Consider the following 12,649-nt stretch of genomic DNA (forward strand, 5'->3'; position numbering starts at 1 on the left):
CAGAATATGAGCCTCATTCGGCCGAAAGACAGGATGTGGTTCACTGAGCTGTACTGAACAGGGCCTTGGTCTGCCTGTGTTTGCGTGTGCATGTGCGTGTGTGTGTTGGTGTATGCGTGCGTGTGTGTGTGTGTGCTTGCAGGCCATTACCTCCCTACAAGTTGACTGTGTAGCACACTTCAAAGGTAGCAAGGGAGGAGCTGTACCAAAATAGTACGCTACTACTGTATACGATGGATGATCCGATGATTACAGTACCATGGTTGGTGCGACCAGCATGAGACGCAGCGGTGGTGTGTGTAGTTTGAAGTGGTCTCTCTTCTGTTTACATATGATCGGGTATGATACTGTTGAAGTGTGCTTGCTTGTGTGCGATTCTGCATGAAGGCCAGATGTTAGCTGTGTATCTGATGTAAAAATACATAGCATTTTGAGCGCGTTATTTCTTCATACTGTCCTCCATGCGCAAAGACAGACAGAGAGAGAGAGAGAGAGAGAGAAAGAGAGAGAGAGAGAGAGGGAGGAAAAAAAGGAGAGTTTTGTAGTTGATATGTGTGGGCGGGAATGCTTCTGTTAGCATTAAGAGCCACTCATTATTATGTGTGTGTGCAGGTGGAGACCCATGCTATGAAGGATAGGAAGATACTACATGTATGGTATGGATGTTTGTATGACAGTGTGTACTGTACAGCATATGCTTTGATTACAGTTTCTTGTGTGTGTGTGTGTGTGTGTGTGTGTGTGTGTGTGTGTGTGTGTGTGTACGGGGGGGGGTTACTGTGGAGCTGTGTGTGGGAGTGTATATCTGTAATCCGTGGACGCCTTGAGGAATGACTCGTTTTGCCACAGGAATTCTAAGTGACCTAATTGTCAGTCACCATCCATCTGCTGTGTCTGTTCTACACACACACACACACACACACACACACACACACACGCACACACACACACGCACACACGCACAATACACACACACACTCCTCAATATACTCCATTTCGCTCTGCCTCGCCTTCCTGGGTGCCGGTGGCCACAGATCTACCGGAACATTCCGTTTCTACCACAGAGAAAGGGGAGGTCCGCACTCCAAAGTAGGAGGGCGACACAAACACATCGATACTGTATATCAGCCCCCCCTAAACGGTTTTAGAACATCAAACATACGTGCACAGGTGAGAGAAACCATTCTGCATCCCATCAGCATTCATACTTTATAGTGAGTCTGTTTACAACAGTGTTTAGGTAACGTTGTAGGTCCGTTATACGGTTGGGTGCTTAACCCCAACCCTAGCATAACATTCTAAGTCGTTTAGGATAAAAGCGGCCGCTTAATGGCCAAATTGTAAATTGTAAGTGTAGGTAGAGTGCGTTTAACTAGTGTTGGAGCGGGGCCCTGCAGTGTAGAGCTGGGGTTGTGAATCCGGTTCTGAGTGTTTGTCGTGGCACCGTTCCCTCATCCAGCTGCACTAAATGTGCCTCATTCACAGTTCAGCTCCGTTTATTCCCTCCTCTGTTCTATGAGAGGAAGGAGTGATTGGTGAGGGAATGGGGGAAATAGCATGTTAGACTGAGAACTCGCTCTCTTTCATCCCTTCATCCCTCCTCCCCCTTCTCTCTCTCTGCCCTCCCCGCCCCGTCTGTAAATCGCTCCACTGTGAGCGCTGGCTGTGTTACGTAACAGTGCAAGAGCTGTGGGCAGAACACCCACACACACCCTCTTGTGCATACTGTGTATTGTATGCCTATAAAAATAATTTTTGAGGGCCCCTGTCAGCGCAGGGCCCTTGGAATCGTCCTGACCCCCCATTACGGTGCCCCTGACTGTAGGCTTGCAGCGTTGAACTCACATGAACCGTGAACCATGCGTTGCTTAGAAGCGCTAGCCCTCATGCTACAGGGTGGATGCAAATTGTGTGGCTCTACCTCCAACAGAAACAAATTTGTGGGGCTTTTCCTTTGTTGGTTATTAATGGATTCAAATTTAGAACGTTGACAAGGCAGGCTGGAGGCTCAACTTTCCGGAACCCTCAGGCAGGCTGTGCGCTGAGGATTCCGGAATGTTAAGACAGCATTTCCATACAGTGCACAGCATCCAAATTAGGGATACACAATATATCGGCAATCATATCGGTATTGGCTAATGGCTCTTTTTTTTATGTATCGGTATCGGAAAAACATCGTCAAAACAGGGCAAATGTGAACAACCGGTAATGATTTCTGTCTAGCTGCTGTTGTGTTGTTTTTGAGAATAAGCAATGTGGTAAATCTGATTTATCGGCTTTTCCAAATGTTTTGGAAATAGAGACAGTGTTTACTTTCGTATTTGATCATCATAGAAACTATTATTATTATACAGAACATATCGACATTGGTAAAAACGGTTAGAGGCCATAACAGCAATGTTAATATCTGTTATCGGTATCGGCCGAAATGTTCATACAGTATCGGTGAATCCCTAATCCAAATCCATCCGTCTATTCAATGTTAGTCACACAGGGAGGGTTACCTACATTTAGCACATGTTTGTTTGGCCCTTGAGAAAGTCTTGGGGCTTCCAAGAACATGCCGGTTTATGACTGAGTATCCTGTAAACTAGGGCAGAGCCCAGGAATAATATCCTTCCTCATCACGCAGAACCACGAAGGCCAGGTCCCCGAGCGTACAGGCCGTTCAGACGCTCAGCTGATGGAGGCCAGAAGGGGGGTGTATCTGGGTTGCCAGATCTGGGGCAGCCTCACTGGAACCCGGCCTGGAGGAGAAACGTTCAGGTACGGTTGTGTTTATGACATTGTGTTTTTGTTGGCCTGTAATTCTTATTGCACCACCCAAGCAACAAAGGGTGGAAACTGTGTTTGATGAACGTGAATGTGTTTGTGTGTGAGAGAGAGTGTGTGTGTGTGTGTGAGTGTGTGTGTGTGTGTGAGAGAGAGTATGTGTGTGTGCGTGTGTATGTGTGTGTGCGTGAGAGAGAGTATGTGTGTGTGTGTGCGTGTGTGCGTGTGTATGTGTGTGTGTGTGTGTGGGCGTGCGTGTGTGTGTGCGTGCATGTGCGTGTGTATGTGTGTGTGTGTGTGTGTGCCAGGAGGAAGAGGCTGAGCTCTGTGCATCAGGTTGGGTGCAGATGTGAAGGTCAAGAGTGACATTCCAGGATATGAACAACAGCAGGTGAGAGATCTGAAGAATGTGGTGAAGGGAGCCTCCCATTGTGCGCAAGTGTGTGTGCGTGTGTCTGTGTGTGTGTGTGTGTGTGTGTGATTTTATTAAACCAAATCCCAAAGCTGCTCACTGAAATAACCCTGTAAATCATTAGGTGTTGTGACATATGGTGCCCCTCTGTAATATACTGCCACTGGCTGGCGAGTAGTGATGAGGTCACCACATGTGGAGCACAGCTGAGTCCACCGGTACCTGTAGATTTAAGACAGCTTCACAGCAGTAGGGAAACCCACCTATTAGACAGGCCTCAGACACACACACACACACACACACACACACACACACACACACACACACACACACTCTCACACACACACACACACACACACACACACACACACACACACACACACACACACACACACTCACGCAGGCTTCAATATTGGCCCCTATATCTACTTCCATCTATCTTTCTGTCCATCATCTCTCTTGTCTTTCACAGACTGACTGGTGTACTGGTCTATATTGGTCTGTTCAGGGGCCTCATTTATCAAAAAGCGGTTACTAAAAAAGTGGATACAAACAAAATGGATACACACAAAAGGAATCCGCACACATTTACACCGTTTTCAGATTTACTAACTTGTTGTACCAAGTCGCCAACTCCCCCTGTCCTCAAAAAACGTGTAAAACACGGTACACCATGTCTGAAGGACGTGTAATTTACACACTTTTTGTTGTGTGTACTTTACACACTTTTCCTTTGCTAAATCCCCAAAATGGTGTAAAACTGTGTGTACATTTTTACACACTTTTTTACACAATTTCCCCCCCCATTTTGTGTGTAAACTACGATGATAAATGAGGCCCCTGGTCTCTGCTAGTCAGTACTGACCTGACCCGTACAGTCTAAGTCTAGTCTGCGTACATGAATGTTTACTGTATCACGGAGCAGCAGAGTGACGTGTGCTCTAGATGTGAGGGCTGGGAGAGGGGCAGGTTGGACCGCGGTCGCACAGAGACAGGAAGCGGCCTCTCCCCTCCTCATTGTGTGGAGGGGCAGCGGCAAAGGCCATTTCCTGCCCGGGGGAAAGCGCGAGGACGCTGCCCCAGTGCCCCGCCCACCCCCGTGCATCCTGTCCCAGCCTCTACGGCCTCGTTCCAATACGTCCCCTCCACACTCTTACTGTAGAACGTCCCCTTCACCCAGTGTACCCAGTGCCAAAATATCTAGTGCACAGTGTACAGTACAGCATCGCCATAAATGCAGATGACAGTATCTCAACTCCCGGATTATTTATTCATAGCTATAGCATGTACATACACACCCATACCCCCCGGCTATTTATATCCATACTTATAGCATGTACATAATTCATTCAATTCCATACCTTATCTTTAAATTGTATAGATATGTAATTTGACTGTGCCATTTGTAAATTGTGCATTATACACTTATCTGTAATTGAGCACATCACCGAACCGGCAGCGATGTTTCACTGTAATTGTACACTGTACTGTACGTTTACATGAAATAAAGATCATACTTTGAATCATACCTGTAGTGAGCGTTCCCTGACTGACCCTTACACACATCGCCGCGGTCTGTCGTCTTTCTACACCCCTGCTGTCCCCTAAGCTCGTTCACTTGAGCTCACGTGAGCCTCGGCGCCCGTGCTTCAGCACGCCATCGCATCGTCACCCCCTCACTACGCCACTCTAGTCAGTGTTCAACGGGCTGATCTTTGACTTGGAAGACATGCAGAAGACATGTGATCCTATTCTGAGGCGAACAACCGTATCCAGAAGGGACTTTCTGGTAACACCTGATACGTGTGTGTGTGTGTGTGCGTGCGTGCGTGTGCGTGTGAGAGAGAGAGAGAGAGAGAGAAAGAAGTGTGCATGACATCACATTACACACAGAAATCCCCCTGTTGCTAGGTGAGTGAGGTGTTATGTTTGTTTGAGTGTGGGTGTGTGTGTGTGTGGGGGGGGGGAGGGGTAAGGTTGAGAGAGAGGGAGAACGCCCTACAATTGTGTAACTTCTCCAGTGCCCTGTCTGAGTGCCCTTCCAACTAACACTGAACTAGGTGTGTGTGTGTGTGTTTTTTTTTTATTGCCCCTAAAAGCCCCTATCTGTTCTCTTATCACCACCCTTGTGCCTCCATGTGCCGGCGCTTTGAATCTGTCATGTGAAGCGTGAAGCACAAACAGAGACAGTTGTATCCACTAGACAAGCCCCGCCCCCTTCACCTCTCTCTCTATCTATCTCTCTCTCTCTCTTTCCTCTCTCTATCCACACATCCATTAAACTCTTCCTCTATTTTCTCTCTCTGTCTATTACTCTTCATCTATCTCTCTTTTCTCGCTCTCTCTCCATCTACACATCCATTAAACTCTCCCTCTCTCTCCCTCCCCCTCTCCCTCTCCGTCCCCCTCTCTCTCCCTCCCCCTCCTGTCGTCCATCCATCACGCTCACGCGTTCTCTCGCCACCCTGCCCGTTTCCTTCCCTCGGTCCGCCTATCAACGTCTCCTCCATCTCCTTCTTTCCTCCCCCTCTCTCTCTTTCTCAATCGCTAGCACCTCCTACCCTTTCACTCTCTCTATTCCTCCGCCAGTATTTCCCAAGCCTGCCTGAGATTACAGCTCCTCCGACCCACGAGCGAGCCGTTCCCAGGCCGTTCCCAGGCCGTTGCCACAACGTTACAGCCTGGTTCGTACTCACCGGCTTAGGGCTGTTATCCGGGGTTAGACAGATGGAAGCTTTGCATTCACTTGTTGGCTTTGCTGTAATCCGCAATACGTTTGTATTCACTGGGGCAAAGCCATTCAGATGCCTGACCTCCAGCCGGGGTAAGCCGCTGACCTCTGACTGATATCCACGGCGTAATATGCCGGCTGCACAACGTAAAAACAACATCGCTCTGCTTTTGCCGTGTCCAAACAACGTTATTACGACGTTTCGAGAGTATAAGGAAAGAAAGCCATCGCAAGGACGCTTGTACACAGTGATGAGGTGTGACAGAAGTGATGAGGGTGTATGAACTGACAGAAATGATGAGGGTGTATGAACTGACAGAAGTGATGAGGGTGTATGAACTGACAGAAGTGATGAGGGTATGAACTGACAGAAGTGATGAGGGTGTATGAACCGACAGAAGTGATGAGGGTGCATGAACTGACAGAAGTGATGAGGGTGCATGAACTGCCAGATTAATCCTGCCCCACAAATCAAATAGAACCCCCCCCCCGCCACACCCTGCCCTAATAACCTTCTCCCAGTATCACACTGTCACCCCACCCCCTTGACAAACAATACCCCCCCTCCCCCCACACACACACACACACACTCAGACCTGGCATGTGCCCACCCACTGAGTGGGAGGGGTATAAGTCACCCTGTCCCACATTCCCACCCTGTCCCCTGCTCCCAATGAGCAGGCTAGCGCCTTGCATGGCAGCTGCCACCACTGATGTGTGAATGTGTGTGTGAATGGGCGAATGAGAGGCCTTCATTGTAAAGAGCTTTGGATGAAAGCGCTACACAAGTGCGGACCGTTTGTGTCACCCTGCCGAGGGGTGGTGACAGCGGAGGTGACATGCTTGTGTCCTCCACCCCACAGCACGGCCAGCGGGGGGACAGGCCGGAGGGGACAGACATGTCGGGAGGAGAGGTCACTGGACACACAGCAGGGAGAGCTGGAACATGGTGGGACAGTGTGTGTGTGTGTGTGTGTGTGTGTGAGACGACTGCGCATGGCTGTGCGCGTGTATGAGATTGTGTGTCGTCTTCATAAGAGTATGTTTGTGTGTGTGTGTCATGCGCTGTGTGTGTGTGTGTGTGTGTTTGTGTGTGTGACGCACTGCAGGGGGCCAGCTAGACTGCACTGCCTGAAGCAATTAACCCTGAACCCTCTAATTGAGTTAACGCAACCCCCTGCTCTCTCTCTCTCTTTTTCTGCCTCTATCTCTCTCATCTTTTGTCTCCCACGCAGAACACACGCAGAGAACACACACGAAGACAACGACCCCAGAAGTCAGACATGATTTGTTTTGTGCTGTCCACTTGATGTTGAAATTCTGCTAAGATTAAAATCAATACCCGCCCCCCACACACAGACAGACACACACACTGAAAGTCTGTGTGTGTGTGTGTGTGTGTGTGGGAGGGGGGCTCAAGGTGTCTGTCTGATAACAGCAGAGAGAACAGGGGGCGGGGGATCACGACCACCCCCTCCTAATCCCAACCATAGTTCACTCGACATAATTCCCCCCTCCTAATCCCTGCTGATTGTCTGCAGCGCACTGGGTCACGGCAGAACGTCTGCAATGTGTGTGTGTGTGTGTGTGTGTGTGTGTGTGTGTGTGTGTGTGTGTGTGTGTGTGTGTGTGTGCGCCCCCACCAAATAAAAACCCACCTCAGAAGCAGGCATGTTTACAAAAACATGCTAAATCTATACTGATTAAAAATTAATAAGCGCATTCTGCTGACACACACACACACACACACACACACACACACTCTGCCGACAACCGAAGGTGCACCCGTGTGTTAGTGCTCATTCCACCTCTCTCTGCGGTCTGCTGCGGTTACCACCTCGTTCTTAGCTGGGCCTTTAACGATGCATTAGGTCACTCTCCTCCAATGGGGACGGCTCGTCAGCCACGGCGCCGCCGCCGCTGTGTTTATCTCATCGCCACGGTTACCGTCGCCGGGGCCTCTCGGGGTGTTTGAGACGGGGGGAGCGAGAGATATAGGGGGGTGTTATGATGAGAGAGAGAGAGAGAGAGAGAGAGAGAGAGAGAGAGAGAGGTGCAGAGTGGTGGGCTGATATACTATTACTGTGAACTGCTGCAATAAAATCACTTATTGTGTATAATAGCAGCCTGGGGCTATGACTCACGCTGCATTAGACTCAGTAGAGACAGAAGATACAGAGAACTGGGCATGGAGCAGACACAGACCCAGAGGAAGAGATAGAGAGAGAGAGAGTATGTTTGTGTGTGTGTGTGTGTGTGTGTGTGTGTGTGTGTGTTTATCATTCAGCTGTCGTTCTCTCAGGTGTGGTCTGGACAAGGACCGGACAGACCCTCCCCTCCAACACCCTAACACCCTGGCCCACGCTGCATTCCTGACAATCCACAGCTTCCTGTAGGAGAGGGCTGTGTGAGTGTGTGTGTGTGTGTGTGTTCAAGGTAAAGAGATCAAACCCTGGCTCCCAGCCCAAGAGCAGCAGGAAGTGTGGGACAGAACACAGGGAGGTGGCTCTGTAGAAACCAACGAACCAGTCTAGACCAGATCCATAACATCACATCAAGCAGACACACACACACACACACACACACACACCTAACATCACCGACACGGCCCCTAACTGTCAGACTGGCACCCCACGGTTCAAAGCATGAATGAGTAGAAGGGACCATGTCTATGTTAGAGATGACAACCATCGATCAAACAAACGACAAAACAATACCCTCCCCGTTCCCAGAGACATACATAACCGAACACACACACACATGCAATCTGAAGTAATCACACACACTCACTCACAATCACACACACACAGGCTCGGTCTCGCTCGCTCACGCGCGTGCGCACAAATATGCTGACCCACACTCCCACAAAGTGCTGGCTGGATGCAGCTACAGTATGTGAGTGGACGTCTTGAAACAAAGCCAGAAATGCCCTTGTCCACTGTTTGGAATGGAGTGGGAGGTGGACTGAGCAGTTTCCTGCCCTCTTCCACAGAACTGCAAACCACTATAAAACTCATAATATACCAAGATAAACCTAATATACGTAATATATAAATAACCTGGGGAATATGACCAAACGATAACGTCACCCTAACGTTGTGGAAACGAGCCGGAGGAAGACATAGAGACTGTTTTGTTCTCGTTTCCTCAGACCTCTGTGAGTCCTTATCACAATCAAACAGGCAATTTATAAAGAGACCCCAAAAAAGGTCCTCTTAGTCTGGGCTGTTCATGTTCGAGGTTGCTAAAAGTAGACTGGACTAAGGAAACATAGCAAACATTTACTTCACTTTCTAATCAAATTACTTTTTCATTCTAATTAGATTAGACTGAAAAAACTGTAAGGCCAAACACTTGATTAAAGCAGGCAGATAGATTTCCATCTGTGTAAAACATACACACCCAAGCACATGCACACACACACACACACACTCACGCACACAAACACACACTCACACACACACACACATACACTCACTCACTCATTTGACAAAAGTAAACCACTCATAAAACCTTTTTCTTTCTTTTTTTTAAGTAAACCACTCATAAAACTGTCTATGCTGTAGATCGTTTTATAATTGTTTAATTATATTTAATTATATTTTAATTATATTCTTAGTCAACCACTAAACATGAAGATGAACATCGCCTTGCATCGCTCTGTAGTGCTGCACCACCTGCATGGCCCAATGCCCACAGATATCACACCTGAACGTGGCTGGCTACTCAACAAACCCGTCTGGGCACTGGTGGGGCAAGGTTCGCATGTTTCAATAGGTCCAGAGTCAGAGCTTTGTGTGGCCCAGTCAGAATGGAATGGAAGCTCTGCTATGTGCTAAGTAGGCTAACTGCTGTGAGCAACGCCGGCAGTGAGTGGACACACACAGTTGTAGGGTAATTGTCACCTCTAGGAATAGTGATCCTGTGATCCTGTGACCCCCCCCCCCCCCCCCTCTGTGTCAGCCAGGGAGCAGAGATCAATCTTAGTCACAGTAGAACTCACTGCAATGGAAATAGGGGCAGAGGGCCTATTCTGACCCCTTCTAGACAGTCTATTCTGCATGTCGCCCAAACCTGATGTAGACAGCGTTGCTGTTGACCAGTGCAAACAGATCTCTGTCCATCGTGTTGCAGATTCGTTGCAGTGGCCTGTCTCCTGACATTGGGGGCAACCCTTTTAGTCCTGAAAGTTCAGTGCCAACATTCCAACTATTAATTGGATTTTCTCTATATTACTAGAAAGTGCAGTTTTTCAGCTTTCAGAAAGTGTTGGAATGTTGGATTTTTTTTTTTTATATTAAATTAGATTTTAGATATTAGATTTTTTTAAATATTTTTTTTAAAAGATTTTTTTTCAATTTTGCTGGTGAAGCGGTCATACTCAAAGGGTTAACTGAAACTTTCCAACTGCCAGGATTCAGGAATACCACGTGACAAAGCCTTGAATTCCCCCATCAGGTGTTCAACTTTAAAGGCCATCATAGCATACAATATCACCCAGTGTCTGTTTGTACGCAGGTTGGAACCTGTATGATTCACATTCCCTGAGGGATAGTTGTTACTGGAGGTTGATCATGAGCAAATTAAACCAAAGTTGAGTAGGAATGTGTGTGTGTGTGTGTGTGTGTGTGTGTGTGTGTGTGTGTGTGTGTGTGTGTGTGTGTGTGTGTGTGTGTGTGTGGACAAGCAGTGTCCTGGTGTAGTGACTTCTATAGGCACAGTATGTCCATGATCTATGACCCTAATCGAATCACATTTAATAAGTCCTAGGTGCCCTATGTGATTAACATACCAGTTATCATAGGATATTCTTTTGTCTTTTTTGTATCTTCAAATAATAAGTGTAGTGTAATAACCTACATGTAGGTTGTGTTAACATCGCCTGGTCTTGCTGCCCGATGATGACAGAGTAGCCTATATGAGGGGCCTGCGGGTTTATCCCACAGAGGTCGTGAGAACAGATTTGTGATGAACCGTTTGTGAATGGACAGCTGTTAGCTTAGGGTTGGACAGAGTGGACAGTGAGCATTTTTCCGCGAACAGTGCATGCGTCACACGTTGTAGGCTAGCTCTAATGGTTGCCTGACAAATGTTATGGGAATGTTTATGGTGTCTGACGTCATAATAACGGTGATCGGCTACTTTGTTGCTTTGGGCCTACTGTGAGCGCATGCGCATGGCAGGAGGAGGTGTCATGACACAGATTGACACTAGATAGATACTAGATAGATTGACACTAGATAGACAGACAGACAGACAGACAGACAGACAGACAGACAGACAGACAGACAGACAGATAGATAGATAGATAGATAGATAGATAGATAGATAGATACTTTATTAATCCCCAGCGGAAAATTAGGTTACAGGAGACAACAAAAGGCGCAACTAAATGTAGCCTACAGTTCTTGCACACAAAAAAATAATTTCATTGTAAGCCTATATTAGGCTACGATGATGTAAACTTAATTAGGCTAATCAAGCACATTATGACGTGATTCATATAGGCTATTTTGCTTCAGAATAAGCCTAAAGGCCCCTAAAATAACAAACACAGACGATGCTGACAGGTCACTGGGCTCTAATTGCTGTAGGCGGTAGCCAAGTGATCTTACGCATGGCCAAATCTGGACTATATCCCACACCAATTTATTTCCACATTTCCGCAGGTCATGGCGGTAAATTGCTGGTGGTCGCGTTTTGATTAACTTTTAACGCTATAAGCAGAAGGCCATAGGCTATCAGAAGTGCGAAACCGAAATTGGAAGGCTTTTCCGGAAAATATGGGTATTTCCACGATATTCCGCGTGAGAGCCAGAGCATCCCTTCCGTTTACTGTGAACAGACCGCCTAGGGGCATTTGTGGTAACCTCTTGTTGGAGCTTTGAATCGACATTTCATTGCCTACGCACACTCCTAACATCTGTCCCGCAGCACTCTGAACGTGCAAGGGCGAGTTCAGGCGCAGACTGTCCACAAACCATGCGCAATAGGTTGAATTAAAAAATAAGTAACTGTCAAGTCAATCACCACATATAGGCTCTTTTAAAATGATCTATAAAAAGCTTGCTTCCGACGTCGCTAACACCAAACCATGCATAACAAACCCTGTCGGATGTTGGGCAGACAAAAGCCTAATAATGATGCATGTGTATGTCTTTACCTGCATCCACCGTATCTGATAAATCATGGTTGGTCGCTGTCCTGGGGAATTCTTTTAGTTTTCTGGCGCTGAGGTTCAAATTCCCGGAGTTCGCTGCTTCTTCCAAAGCTCTCTCCACGCCGCGGTTAAGAGGCAGGTTATTGAGCGAACCCATTCCGCTGATGTTACTTTGTATCGAGGCAGAAACGAGCTGGGAATGGGGACGAGGGTCTGGTGCCAACGTCGTCATGTTCGCTTCCGCTTAAAATCTCAAATTGAAAGGTCTGTATTATTATATCCAAGTGCAAAGTACGGGACTGACTCCAACGGTGTCCTCTTCGACTGCCTTTGCCTCTACTGCGACTGCGCTCTATACTGTAAAACACTGAACTCTGGTCTGGACAAGGCATAACGGAATAGTAACTGATTAGTTTGCGACCCCTGCTGGCTGTGCTCAACCTAAACTGCTATACATTATTGGGGGTCCTACGCTGTAAGCGTAGCATGGTATTCTATTCCGGAGCCGGAAGGCATCCTATTGTATGCATTGGTTTTATTAGGGAACCCTATTGTTCTTCTATGTTACGGTTTT

At 47.5% G+C, this 12,649-nt stretch overlaps 1 protein-coding gene across 1 annotated transcript in view; it reads right to left on the reverse strand.

Annotated features, from left to right (window-relative positions):
* The window catches only part of lrch1 (leucine-rich repeats and calponin homology (CH) domain containing 1), a gene marked incomplete at both ends in the record, with an annotated part of 61,874 nt that extends 49,567 nt beyond the window's left edge, over positions 1 to 12,307 (reverse strand). The window contains one exon of the mRNA XM_084451895.1: positions 12,079 to 12,307. Within this exon, the coding sequence (XP_084308021.1) occupies positions 12,079 to 12,307 (229 nt within the window). The remainder of the gene's footprint in view (positions 1 to 12,078) is intronic.
* Positions 12,308 to 12,649: the final 342 nt, after the last annotated feature.

This window comes from Borostomias antarcticus (genome assembly GCF_949987555.1).
Source record: "Borostomias antarcticus genome assembly, chromosome: 17".
In the NCBI taxonomy this organism is placed as follows: Eukaryota; Metazoa; Chordata; class Actinopteri; order Stomiiformes; family Stomiidae; genus Borostomias; species Borostomias antarcticus.